General features: G+C 38.1%; 1 protein-coding gene across 18 annotated transcripts in view; it reads left to right on the top strand.

The window, feature by feature from the left end:
* Nucleotides 1-14,945, top strand: part of CADPS2 (calcium dependent secretion activator 2) — a 540,447-nt gene that overhangs the window by 387,273 nt on the left and 138,229 nt on the right. For all 18 annotated transcript variants that reach the window (XM_030308335.1, XM_030308333.1, XM_030308325.1 and 15 more), the window contains 2 exons: nucleotides 1,691-1,827; nucleotides 4,116-4,303. In XM_030308335.1, coding sequence (XP_030164195.1) covers nucleotides 1,691-1,827; nucleotides 4,116-4,303 — 325 coding nt within the window. The remainder of the gene's footprint in view (nucleotides 1-1,690; nucleotides 1,828-4,115; nucleotides 4,304-14,945) is intronic.

The raw sequence follows: 14,945 nt of genomic DNA, 5'->3' as shown, positions 1-14,945 counted from the left end.
CTAGTAATTTCATAAAGATGTTACTAAAAGATTTTTTTCACTCAAGCGGAGAAATGAAGATTCTAAGATTATTTAGAACACAAAATAACAGTTTTATTATATATGTACCTTGCATTTTTCAATATGCTGTCTACTAATTTGATATTATTTTTGCATTATTATATATGTAACTTTATTTTGAAAGACTTATACATACAAATAAAGTACAAGAGAATTTGGATTGTCTCATTTCTCAATTCAGGAAGAGCAGTTTAATAACATTTGGTGTTCATCCAGTTAATACTAATTTACCACATGTAATGCATTTAATCATTCAGTTAAGTAATTAGTGAATGCAAGCGAATACATATGGCAGTTTCTCCATGGATCACAACCCAATACCTTACATCATCGATGAACACCCATTCATTGCTAACTTGCTGCATTCACATCTGCACTGATGTGAGATTTTTTTTTTAATGTGATTCTGAAGACCCTTCAGCTTGAATTACATAGTTCTTCCATCCACAAATATGGCTGAAAGTTGAACTTGACATAGGATCAATATGATCTGGGCTAAATATCTAAATGTGACTGATTATGTTAGCATCATGTCCACAGATCAATATTGAGTTTTATTATGAGCCTGACTCTATAATTGCGTTTAATCAATAAACTTTTGTCTTCCTTCCTTTACAATTTTAGGATTGTACCATATAGGTTTTAAAAATTACATTTGGCTTACATTTAGGACTCTACTTCTTGTGATGACCAGAATGAGATCTGTCTATGAATTTTAAGGAACAATGGAGCCTTGGCCCCACCATTGTCAGGAGAGTCCACTTTTACCCTGATAACTGATTGCTTGCCTGATGCACGCTACATTTCTAACAGAGCTAATGTAGTAACACCCCAGCACTCCTTTTGGGTGGTGTGTGTCTTTTTTTCTCTCTACTTAGTAAATAATTCACATTGAAGACTTTGACAAAACATACCATTAATGAAAGCAGTCCTAAAAGCTTGCCTTTTGATAAACCCGCAGGGTCTGCAGGCGTTGAAAGATGCAGTCTGCAAAGAACAAGAAATTTGGGTCTTTGATTGAAGTGCCATTTGGGACGTTATGCTTTGTCTGCGTATTTGCACAAACATGATGCTCCCTTTTTCCTATCTCTTAAACTTGAAGCTTGAGAGCATTCAGTGCCATTTCTACATGAAGGTTGGTCCCATTAAAGGCTCAAAAAAAAAAAAAGAAAAGAAAAAAAAGACTGGAAGTGATCCAGCAGAAGCCTGTGTGTTCATTTCTGTCCTAGTTTGCCATTTGGAAAGCAAGCTTCTAGCCATCATTGCTATTTTTTTATGACTAGACCTGGGTTCTTTTCCAGTCAATTCCTTCTTTAAACACATACTTAAAATGTATCTACTTTCTTAAAATTGGAAAATAAGATTATTTCTGTGATGAATATTAGAAGAGGCTCTGATTGAAAGTAGGATTTCCTCATTTCAAATGATCTGCAGATTTTTCCAGATCATTTTTCACTAGGCTACAGAAAAATTGCAATTTATGTTAATATGCTGGATTCCTGGCATCCTATTTTTTGCAATAGAAAATAGTGTGTTATCATGAGGCATGCATTTGGTGTTCAAAAACTGTATTTGCCCATGAGTAAGCCAGGAAAGTAAATGTATTATACATGCTTTTCTGGATTTACAGATGCAGACCGTTTTCAGAAACATGGTATGGATGAGTTTATTTCTGCTAATCCTTGCAAGCTTGACCACGCCTTCCTTTTTAGACTGCTCCAGAGGCAGACTTTGGATCATAGACTGAATGATTCCTATTCTTGCTTGGTGAGTACAAGTCTGTCCATCCAGTTCCCTGTAGGTTAGAATGAAAGATTTTTTTTTTTTTAAGTGAGAAACACTTGTTATGAAGCGGCATTTTATTCCTGACCCCTTTAATAACTGTAGTTGGGAGTTAGGGATAAAGGATTCCAATCGATTGCTTCCCAATTTGAAAATTATACACTTGAAGACCACTGCTGTGCCACTCAATAGACAGGAGAATAGACTCAAACAGACACTGACTTGTGGTTTATCAGTCCCTCTGGAGAAGGCTGAATGAAAATAAAGGCTTTAATGAAGGCAAAAAAAAAAAAAAAAAAAAAAAAAAAAAACCCACACCTCTGGGATAGGATTTACTAACACCTGTAGAGACATTTTAAGGTTTAAAGTCTCACCAAATGTTGATATCTTTCGTTTCTCTCTTGTTTCTAGAAAGACAACCTAAGTGGCGGGGGAAAGAAACAGTGGGATAAATGATATGACAGGGCAACATGTAACAAGAAAGCTTTGGTTTCCTTTAACCTTCCAAAGATAATTTGAATTCCTTAAAAAAACTAAATCAAGTAGCTAAACTGCTACTCAATGTGTTGAAACCAGGCAGAATTTGGCATATAAAGTACCGTTTACATATAGAAGGAATGCTTGACCCCTCAGAATGTGGGCATTAAACTGTAGCCTAGGAATTGCACATGCCTTTCCAAGGATTTATATCAGCGGCCATTCCTCTGAAATGTGTCCAGCCTGAATATGCCTGTTTCCATCACCACATGGTCTTTTGACTGCTGAACATGGTATGGTAGCTGCCTACAATAAAGCTACGGTCTCTTTAAAGTAAGATTTTAGACAGGATGTGCTCCAAGCTCATTGGACATGTTTGAATAGGCAGGAAGAATTAAAACCACTTACTGCTGTGATCACAATTTACTGTCCTGATAAGTCATTTGTACATTCATTATTAAGTACACTACGTGCATGGTTTAAACCTGATCCAGCCCAAACTTTACAATTATATGGAGAGTGAAATCATCACAAGACCTGATGGTGCCTTTCCGGGGACAAGCACACACACAGTGGACATCAATGACGGGCTTCCCTGGTGGATTTCCACTCATTGGAGTTGGGTACTGAATTACAAAAGTTGTTTTGGTTAAGTGGATGACCCCACGTGTCATAAGGAGTCTGAGGAGAGCACTACAGTGTGTCTTCAACTGCATCTAGAGGGTAGTGAGCATGGTGTGATGAGAAAAGGGTGTTTGGAGGCAGGATGGATGGCCCTGGATGTAAATCATGGCCTGACAACCGACTTTCAGTGTCTCGAGCAATTCACTAAATGTTGCTGCATTGTAGCTTATGTGGCTGTGACAGGGAGAGCATAGTAACTACCAGGCACAATGGCTCTAATATTACAGAGAGCGCGTAATATTGTATGTCCAGTTCGGTGCCTGTACCATCACCACAGTAAGTTTTTGAGAGCTTGTTTTTCTCCGTCTTAGTGTTCTTGCTGTCTTAGCTTTCTGCATTTCTCACCGATCTTTTCCTTCTCTTGCGCCATTATCCTGCCCCCTTTTAAAACCATTTATTTCTTAGTTCATATAATCCATCAAAACATTTTTTATGAACCAACTCTGCCTAACCCTGCCCTCCAGTATTAGCTAAGCAGACACTACCTGCTGGTTCATTTGGCTCACACGCACGCACACACACACAAGCGCACGGACACACACACCTTTCACATCTCGTTTCAAGAACACCAAAAACTATTATAAAACATTAACTCTGTTATATTGGTCACAGAAGGACAAACAGAACGAGAACAATGTCCCAAAAATGTAAATTTCCAAATAGCATATGTTTACCGCTGCTAGACCTCACTAGGATTTTCTTATAAAAGTGCTTCTGGCAACTCGGCAGTTTCGATTATGGTGTCTGATTTACCATTCTCTTTTTAATTGACTCATTCATGGATCAAAGTTTGTCAGAATGTTATTCTTCGTCACTGACAATTTTAGATACTGTGAATAAATTTGGTTAATTTTGAATGACGGTGGAGAAAAACCGGTTTCCCGTGCCTTGCCGTGGCAATAAAGAGAGAATGGTGTTAGGTGACCAGTGTCCCAGATCAGGTCCAAAACTGTTGACATTAGCTTTCTGAAAATAACATGCAACATGCTACTAATAAAAAAAAATATATCAAAAGACACTTTGATGCAGCTTCTTCTTATAATGTCTAAGAGTGCCTACAGAAAAGCAAATCCTAGTACAGAAAGAAAAAAAAAATTTTTTTTCTTTTGCAGGGTTGGTTTAGCCCTGGCCAAGTCTTTGTGTTAGATGAGTACTGTGCCCGTTATGGTGTGAGAGGCTGTCACAGACATCTCTGCTACCTTACAGAACTGATGGAACATTCAGAAAACGGTGCTGTCATTGACCCAACCCTGCTCCATTACAGCTTTGCATTCTGCGCCTCTCACGTGCATGGCAACAGGTATTTTTACTTGCAAACACGCAGTGATATATGTAGGGTTGACTTGGGAAGAGAGAAAAATGTGCTTTGCCACTATCACCTAGTAACAGATTTTAAATAGCAAGCACTTCTTGCAAGAGACGGGAAAAAAACCCACAAAGGAAAAATGTACATCAATATGCTGTTGATTTAGGTTGGCTGCACTTTATGTTTCTTTTTGCCGTTGAAGCCACTTGAAAGAGAAAGGAAGAGAATATCTAGGAGATTAGAAGTTGCCTTTTAGTTCTTAGGTACCACCTCACACTCAGGTCTGCACAGCTGAAGTGTCCTCTGTATGTTCATCATGATGCATATGTATGTCTGGGTAGAACTTGTTGATAGGTCTGTGTATACCTAATGGTCCATCCTTGCCTTTCCGCTGTGGAATAAGTTTTCATTGATAAAGCAAGATAAATAAGGAGGTTTATGGGGAGTCTCCTCTTAGCTCCTGCTCTGTACCTTAGGAGCAAGTGTCCCGTTTTAGCACCCTGAGCCAGTGACCTCACCTTTTGCTTTACCAAAAGGACAAAAAAAAAAAATCACCTAATACAGGCCCCCCACAGCTATGTGCTTCTGAGCTTAAAATCTCTCCATGTCTCATTCCCTACCTTTTCTTCATCCTGTTCCAGGGAACCTTATTAGGGTTCTTCCCACAAAGGAGTTACCCCTTATCCCATCCCCCTTTTGGCTTGTTTCAGCCATCATTCCATCTCTCCATCTTCCTATTTCCTTTCTTCCCACAAACCTGTGTAAGCTTTTGCTAGCCTCACAGCATTACAGGATGGTCAAGGGACTCTGAAGTCAGAGTGCTGAGTTCAAAGGAATACAAATTAACAGTGTGAGGTAGGGTAAGCTTCATCATCTAGTGAAGTGTCTGGGTTTCCCTGTCCTTGAGAAGGATAGAACATAGCATCTTTCTCAGAAGTCATGAATTGGCTAGGGATTAAGTGCATTAGTATGTGTCAGGTACTTAGAACACTGCCTGACACATGATTTGTCAAAAAAAAATGTTAACTGGTAGTTTATGTTGTTGTAAGTGTTGTTATTATGTCAAGCTACCTTTCCATTGTTCTCTTTATCTCCCCAACCAATCTTCTGTCTCCATTCCCCCATCTGCTTCTGGCTTCTAGCTCCTCACTTACCAACAAGGCTTCTTGAAATAGATTGCATAATGACCTAATCCAGGAACCTCTTCTCCGGCTTCACCTTCGCTACTCCCACTGAAAAGATGATGCTCTTGAATTTCCCAGGGTCTGTGCTGCTTGAACTGCTGCTTATCTCCCTGGTGCCGTACTGCCTCATGTCAGCTCTCCCCTTATTTATTTTTGACCATCTCTTTGCTAATAATTTTTGTTCCTCCAGACTCCCAGGTACAGGATAGCTCTTTTCTCACATCTGTTCTTGAACTTGCTCTTCTTTCTGAGAATTTTTCTACTTCACAGAAAAATTGTACTTCAGTGATCTTGCCCCTTTCCACAGCGACCTCTCTTTTTACAGACAACTCCATCCCGATGACTCTTCTAAACTATAGGTCTCTATTGACCATGGATGGCTTGAATGTTCTGGTACTTTCAACTCTGTGTATAAAATAAGTCTGTCATCTCACTAGACCAGCTTCTGTACCTCTTGTAGCTCTTAGCAGGGTACCTGGCAAAGAGTAACGAAATAAGTGCTCAGTAAACATTTGATGAGTGAATGACTGACTTCACTAGTTATGTTAATATCACTTCCATTAATGACATATTCATTTTCCATTCATCTTTTGCTTTTACCTTCTAGACCCAGTCTGTTGCCAGTGTCAACACTGAGCACTCCTCAGGTTCACTTTTTTATCACTTTCATTGCGCTATCCTAATTCAAGCCTTCATTTTTTTCTTGCTTATTTATCTTTATACATGTCTCTACTGCTTTTTTTTAAATTTTTTTTTAAGTTTATTCATTTTTGAGAGAGAGAGAGCATGAGCAGGGGAGGGGCAGAGAGAGAGAGAGGTAGACACAGAATCCAAAGCAGGCTCCAGGCTCCAAGCTGTCAGCACAGAGCCTGACGCAGGGCCCTAACTCACAGAGCATGAGATCATGACCTGAGCTGAGGTCAGAGGCTCAACCGACTGAGCCACCCAGGCGCCCCATCCATCTCTACTGCTTTTTAAAAAAAAAAAAATATTTTAAGAGAGAGCACAAGCCAGGGAGAAGGGCAGAGGGAGAGAGAATCTTAGGCTCCACCCTCAATGCCTCAGGATGTGGGGCTTGATCTCAGAAACCATGAGATCACAACCTGAGTTGAAATCAAGAGTCTGACGCTTAACCAACAGAGCTACCCAGGCACCCCTCTCTGCTGCTTTTTGCCCTCCCTACAAAAGTCTAGCAATCACCTTCAAAATTACAGATTAACTTTTATTCTACTCCTTTACAAAAAACTTCAGTGATCCTTGTTTGATTAGGAAATTAAAGATAAGTTCCAATCTATATTGTTAGGGTTTTCTCTACATATTTCTTGTCTGATCTACCCAGACTTCTCTCCCAGTATGCCTCCATATATAATCTTTACCCCAGACAACTCATTTATTCATCATGTCCTATTTGTCGTTTCCCAAATTTGTAATCGTCCTGTATCATAAAGCTCCTCAAAGAAAGCTTCAGTTAACTTAAACACTAAAAACCTTATGCCTGTAGTTTTCTTATGAACTTTATCCTGCATACCTACATGCTGCATCCATGCCCACACTCACCTGCTTCTATCCTAGTAGGTCATATTTTAAAGGCAAAACCCAGCTCTTGTTCACCTGTTGTGCTCTGCAGGAGGAGACCACACTGCCTTGTACATTGTGGGCACACAGTAAGTATTTGCTGAGTTGAAGTTGTCATTGTTGCCATTCTCATTCCACAGTAAATGAAAACCAATCCTGGTCTCAGGATCTGGGACCTAATTATGGAACACAACCTTAACTTGAGAATTAAGGGGAAACGCAGATTGTAGTCATTTCCCATTACCCTAAACTAAACCATCTACACTCCGTAAACTTTGGTGGGGGGGTGGAGGGTAACGGGGTGGCAACAACAGAGGACAGTCAGGATCACTAATCAATAGCCAACATGAGCAGTTTTTTTGTTTTTGTTTTTTTTTTTAAACTAAAACTGTTTCTTAGCTCCTGGCTCTGTCTTACCTCCTCCTGACCAATGGATGTCAAAAGATACGTCTCCCAATGTTAGTTAGGCAGGATTCCGAAATGCAAGAGGCTGAGAAGGTTGTACTGAAACAGACCTACCCAAAGAATTTGGTACGATCAGATTATTTTCATCATTAACACTGAAAGGGATAATTAAGTTGAGAACCTTAAGTAGGACATTCAGCTAATGCTTCCCCAAAACGTGTATGTTTGAGACACATTTTAATGGAAAGTTACTGAGGCAGCTGGGAACTGCCACCTTGGAGGCAGGCTGATTTGAATCTATAGGTTGCCATAGTTACTTTTATTCTGTAAAGCTATTGTTTTCTTTATAATGGTACACTGCAAAGTATAATATAAGGTGTGCTTATATGTTCATGCTTGTGTTATGCTTAACATAAATCCATTTTCTGGGTTAAAATGTGTACATTTTCAGATATCTCTGCATGATATAAAACAAATACGGGTCAGTCTGGGATTCAACATTTAGGTCACGTGCAGCTTAAAAAAGAAAGGAAGAAATGCAGTTTTAGGGAAATTTGAACCTCAGTTTAAGGTAGAAATTATCTAAGATAAGCTGACGGGTATGATGTCATTCAGGAATGTCATGCCATCACAGTGAACGAATAAAAAGAGGCAAAAGATCACTACTTGAATCTAACTCCGAAATCTGCAAACTGACCCATTTTGGGCAAATGACTTAATCTTTCTGAAACTCCCAAGTTCTCGTGTGTAAAAGGGGAAATGCTAATATGAAGATACTGGATAATTATCAGTACTTATTAGTTGTTATTCTAACAGTGCTTTTTCCCTTTGCCACCCAGCCACAGGGACGTAAACTGTAAGGAGAAAAAAACGTGAAAAATAGGTAGAGCTGTGATAGCTCATGCTAAGTGGAAATATTTCAGTGCGTATGTAATTATAATCTTCATTTCTTTGCTGATAGAATATTCAGGTTTTAGCAACCTCGCCTTATGAAAATAAGCTTCTCTTATCCGAGTCTGCAGTATCTGATATTTATACAGACTTTTGTTAAAAATACCATCAATGTCAAGTCCGACTTTTCTACAGTATTTGCCATAGTCTCTCTTTATGATCGTTTTTATCTGTCAAGACACATTCAGAGCTCCATTTTGCTCATTACCTGAGCTACCTCTGTCAAAAATTCAAAAGGAAAAAAGATTGCCTTTTGTCATTGACTGAAGTGAAGGACAACAGTGCCGTCTGGATCTGAAATTTTTCCGGGAGCACATCCTATTACACAGCATTGAGCTCTCAAGGTGCTCTGTGCCGACCCATCTTCTCTGAATAGCACTCGGAGTGTTTCAGGAATAAAAGAATAGAGTTAAACAGAAAAGGTCTGGCTGGTACTAAGATGGAGGAAGAGAGAGAAAAAGAAAGGAAGAAAGAAAAAAGTGAGTCAAGGACAGAAACAGACACATTCCTCCTGCAGGATGATAGCCGCACGTCTGTGAATAACAGAGCCACTCAGTGATCGTGACACTAAGGACTGACAGGAAGGAGAAAAGAGACTTTCAGAGACTATGCATTATAGGGCAAAGTTCTAGGTTGATATGTGTGGTTATGCATCTTTGGTTATGCATCTCCACGCTGAGGGTGGAGAAGCTAAAGCAGCAACACAAAATGGCTTTTATGTGTCAGTTTAATGTAAGGTATGTATACAGGGTATTCACTGGCTTGGCCACAGTTTAGTGGGCCCGCCTTAGAGCTGCTGCACGTCTGACAAAAGCCAGCTCAGATGCGCTTTCAAGTGTAGGGATGGGTTTGTAACATGACTAGAGTTTATATTGAAAATAATCTCGATTTTTTGTGGACTCCAGACTACGTCACAGAGTAGTAGGCAGCTTTCATGGGATCAATCATATTATTATATGATGATGTCTCCATCTTCACAGATAACATTTCCTCTGACGTATCACTTCAGAAATGGTGCCTTAACTTCCTGTCTCTTAATTTTAGGGACAGTGGTGCATGTTTGAGTAAAATCATAGATAATTGCATCAAATAGGCTCATCAAAACTTTTCCTTACCACTTTTTTTTTCCTTACCATTTCTTAATTCTAGTCTTTTATATGTGACTTAGAGAAAATGAGTGTAAATGTCACATCAGTTGTGAATCTGGAGACTCACTTCTGGGACAGGTGGGCAACCAGATCAAATGCCATAAGCAATGTTCACCTTCATGTAATGCGTCCAGGTGGACAGATTTCATCCTATGTGCACAGAAGGGGAAGGGATAGTGATCAATGAGTGCCTTTTAAAATATACTCTGAGGGTTCTTTGTTGATTCTCTCAGAAACGATAGAATAACCTCAGATCTGTCTCAGTCAGGCTTGCCTAGCAATAACATCTATCCCCACCCAGCCTTGAGTTCAATACTAGAGCAAGGTAATTATGCCTTTCAAAACAACACAGACAAAAACAGAAAGTGAACAGGTGAGTGGAAAGACATAGTATGTTGAAACAGAACATCTGTCTTCAGCTCTCCTACTTATGAGCTATTTCCTTTTGATCAGTTGGTCCTGTCTGAGCCTCAGTTTCCCATCTGTTCCTTGTGAATAATTACATCAATGCTGCCACCTCATGTTTCTGGAAAACATTGTGGGTCTAATGGGACAGTGGCAAAGACCTCGCCAAAAGCAGGAGTCAAGAACCCAGTCATCAAGGGTGATAAGTAAGCTGCCAGAATGCAACCTGAAGAATATAGTTATTAAAATCACCTAATCAGTTTCCTGTTTTCCTTCCACACCATTCATTTGCAGCACACAGCTCCTAGATTTTTCTGAAATAATGCCTAAAAGAGCCCACTGAAGGTAAATCGTTAAGGAAGAGACAAGTCAAAGGGTTTTTTAATATGTGTTAGAATGTAAATCAGGTTAATTTACCTTGTAAATTAGCTCCTGTAAGCAAGAACTACACCAGCTTTTTTTAAACTCAGGGCCTTTAACGCCTTCTTAGCATCTAGAATTAGGTGTGGAAAAGTTTGAGGTCTTGAGTTGGATTTTCATGTAACTTTCTATTATACTAAAGTTTTTTTTTAAGAACATAATATGTAATGCTGTTACATAAAAACAAACACAACTATCTGTGCACATCTATACCATTTACTAGTACTCTTGCCAGTTTAGGGTTTTTAGATCTATGTTGATGTACAAAATTGGCCTATTTTTTCCCTCTCTCATACTGCTTTTATTGGGATGTGATATTCACGTTACCATAGATAGCCATATACAGTGAGTTTGGGAACTTTGTAGCTTATTCTGTATAGACGTCAAATGACTCACTGTTTAAAAATTATCAGTACCTCCTCTTTAAAACCATCTGGGCTTTGAGACTTCTAGATGGAAAAATTTTTACCTGTCACATTAGTTAATTTTGTAATTAGCTGTACAGGCTTTCCGTCTATCTTTTGAGTGAGTTTTGTCGGGTTATGGTTTTCTAGGAAATAGTGCATTTTATCGAAGTTTTCAAATGCATTGATACTAAGTTCAAGTCATTCTTTGTACTTTTTGCTCTGCCTACTTTTTGTACATTATAATGTTGTTTATTTGTATCTTCTCTTTTCTCCCTCAATCCATCTTGCCAGAAGTTCTGTAAACTTTATTAGTCTTTCCAAAGAAGTAGATTTTGGCTTTGTTGAACTATGCTACTCTTCTCCCTTTTCATTATTTTTTTTAAAAAAACCAACTTTTTAGAAACATAATTTTAGATTTACAGAAAAATTGCAAGGATGTTGCAGGGAATTTCTATATTTGTTTCCCCTGTTACCGTCGTATAATATCATGGTATATTTGTCAAAACTAAGAAACCAACATTGGCATGTTACTGTTAGCTAACCAGTACTTAATTGTGTTTCACTAGCCCATTTTTTTGTGTCCTATTTTTTTCTTTCCTGTTCCAAGGTCCAACTCAGGATGCCACCCCTGTTGCATTTAGTTGTCATGTCCCCTCTGATCTGTGGAGTTCCTCCATCTTTTTGTGGTTTTTCACAACCTTGACTGTTTGGGAGAGTTCTGGTCAAGTATTTTGTCAGATATCTCTCAGTTTGGGTTTGTGGGACATTTTCATGATTAGATTGAGGTTATGGGATTTTAAAGAGATAAAATACTGTCTCATCTCAGGAAGTCCTTGATAACCCCAAGACATCACTGGTCATCTTCACTCTAGGGTCACTTGGGAAAGGTAGTGCATGCCCGGATTCTCCACTGCAAAGATATTATTTTGCTTTCTCTAAACACTAGTTTTTGAAAGCAAGTCACTAAGTCTAACTCACACTCAGTGGGAGAGTGCCACTTTCCTGGAGGGAGGACCAACTAGATATATTATTTGGAATTCTTCTGCAAGGAAATTTGTCTTCTCTCTATTTACTCAAACATTTATCTATATTAATCTGGATTCATATGTAGTTATTTTGTACTTTGGGTTATAATCTGATACTGCTTTATTTTGTTGCTCAAATGGTTCCAGCTTGAGCCATTGAGAGCTCTTTCAGACTGACTCCCTATGATAGGTACTAAAACATGCTCCAAGCTCATCTTGCATTTTCCCCCGTCTGGTAAGTGGAAAGCTGTAGCTGCCATAGTGGATTCTTTCTCCTGCTTATGCCAATTTTTGCTTTGTATATTTTGAGGCTGTTTATTAGGTACATTCAAGTTTAAAATTGTTAAATCCTCCTAGAGAATGGGAATTATTATCATTGTTTAATAATGACCCTTTTTACAACTAATGTATTTTGCATTCAAGTTTATTAAGATGGTTATTAATGTAGCCTTCTTTTGGTATTTGTCTGATATGTTTATTCATACTTTTAGCCTTTCTGTATTCTTGTGTTTTAGTGTATTTTATAAGTAGCAAACTAGATTCTGATTTAATTCTCCAGTATGACAATTTGTTTTTTAATCAGTTTAGTCCATTTACAATTATGTGTATTGATATAAATGAATTTATTTCTACCATTTTATTTTGGCCTTTCTTTTTTTTTGGTTCATGTTTGTAGGCTTTTTGTTTCTTTCTTGCCCTATTGTTTTATCCAGGTTCTTTTCTTCTGTTTTTTTTTTCCCCCTCAATAGCTTACATTTTCCAACAATTGAGATTTTACCAAGCATGTTGCTAAAAAAATTTTTAAGTTTTATGCTAATCAACACATTTCTTCTCCTTCTAAAGAGTAGAGAGACCTTACTCTCTATGCTTTTATTCTCTGGTATTTCAGTTGTATCCTTGTTTATTTGTTTTCTATTTTATACTCAACACTTGCTTAGATTTAGAATTTTTTCCTTTTTTCCTGAAGTATATTTTTTGGAATTTCCTATTATGGAGCACTTATGGATAGTGAATTTTTATTTGGAACTGTGTGTGTTCTACATTTTTTCAAAGAAAATTTTGCTAGGTGTACAGTTCTAGATTGACTGTTACTTTCTCTCAAAACTTTAAAGATAATACTTCGTTCTCTTCTGGCTTCCTTTGTTACGAGAAAGAAAGCTGTTGGCAATCTAATTGCCATTCTTTTGATGTGGATTTGTGTCTCCTCTCTGGATACTTTCAAGATTATTTTGTTCATTAGTGTTTTGTGGGTTCACTATAGCATATCTACATGTGGATTTCTTTTCATGTATACTGTTGGGGGTTCCTGTGGATTTCTGATCCGTGTACCCTGATATTGAGTAAGTGCAGATTTCTTTGAATTTACCTTGATTTGGGTGTGAAGATCCATGTTTGCCATCGTTCTGGAATATTGTTATCTCTTTAAATGTTGGTTCTCCCCTAATCTCTTTTCTGAAATTTCAAATATCCATATATGAGGCATTTATCTTATGTATGTTTTAATGTCTGTAATACATATTCTACTTATTTCTCCAGTTGCATTCTGGGTAATACTTTCAGTTCTATCTTCAAAGAACTTGGAAAAGTTTTTCTATAAAGGGCCAGATAGTAAACATAATAAATATTTTGGACTTTGTGGGCCATATGATGTCTGCCACAATTGCTCAAGTGTATGTTTTAGTGCAAAAACAGCCAAGAGTAATATGTAAATGAATGGGTGTGGTTTGTGTTCTAATAAAATTTTATTCATAAAAACAAGTAGTAGACTATACTTTGCCAACCCTTACTCTATCTCATTCTCTCTTTAGTGAAGATATCTACTTTTTAACCCACTCATTGAATTGTTAATTTCAATTTTTTTTTAGTTCTGGAAATTTCTATTTGGTTCTTTTTAAAATCCATTTGATTTTTGTTTTGTTTGGTTTTTTGCTGTTGTGTTTTGAGAGAGAGAGAGAGTGCGTGCAAGCATGATCCAGGGAGGGAGAGAATCTTAATCAGGCTCCACTCTGCCCATGTGGGGCTTGATTGCACTACTGTGAAATCAAGACCTGAACTGCAATCGAGAGTCAGACGCTCAGCTGACTAAGCCACTCTGGCACCCCCATTTCATCATTTCTGAACCTCTCTCATTTGATTCTTGGTTTTTATCTCTCCCTCCTTTTCCCCTTAGACCTTTATAATTATTTTATATTCTGATCAATTTTAATAACTAAAATTTTCTAGGCGTTTATATCTTGTTTCTGCTGACATTTTTGCCATGGTCACTGTTTTCTTATTCAGCTAGCTTTTTTTTTTTTTTTTTTTTTTAGTAAGCACATGTATTTGAAATTAATTTGTGAGAATTCTACAAGGCCTGGTTGAGAATGAGAATACTCTCTTTTAAAGAGGATGTGCTCTTGCTTTTACTTGGTGATTGAGGTGCTACTGGAGCTACTTTAGTTTCTCATCTTGGGGATTTCTTGATTGCACAGGTAGTACCCAGTTTAATGAGGTTGGGCATATGGTTCATATTGTCAGGAAAGACTCTTTCACTCAATCTTTAGATGTTGTGGAAACAGACAGGTTTCCTTGTTGCCTCCCCCTTACAAGAATGTGGATTCTTTCTGGCCCGTCCTTTAACTGATAGTACAGCCCAGTTGTTTCTACTGGGCCCAGTTTTTGCAGGAATCTCCGGTTCAGTGGCCCCTGGGGTTGCAGACCCCATGGTGCATTCTCTTGAACATAGCTGTAAAGCCTCCTTAGTATCAGCATTTACCCCCCTAAGGCAGCCCTGTTGTTCACATGCACCCCCACTTTGGTTTCAGTTTCTGGTTCCTTTTCATTTTCCTGGCTTTGGAGAATTTTTTTTTAACTTTCTTCTAAGTACAGCACATTTAACTACTGTATGCTTGTTATGACTTTGGCAATGTTTAGGTGTTTTGTAGTGAAAAGGGGCTTTTGGAGTATCAAGTCAACCCACTATACTAGAAGCAGAAGAGTCATATAAAATTGGCATTTTGGAAAAAAAAAAATTGAACATCTTGACTATGGAGAACCTGTTGGAATGCTCTCCACAATCTCTGCTTCTAGTTCCACCTGATTAAATGCTGCTCATCTGTTACATCTCAGCTGAAAAA

The sequence above is a fragment of the Lynx canadensis genome, chromosome A2 (genome assembly GCF_007474595.2).
Source record: "Lynx canadensis isolate LIC74 chromosome A2, mLynCan4.pri.v2, whole genome shotgun sequence".
NCBI lineage: Eukaryota > Metazoa > Chordata > Mammalia > Carnivora > Felidae > Lynx > Lynx canadensis.
The sequence above is the reverse complement of the archived record's forward strand: the minus strand, read 5'-3'. Positions and strand labels throughout refer to the sequence as shown.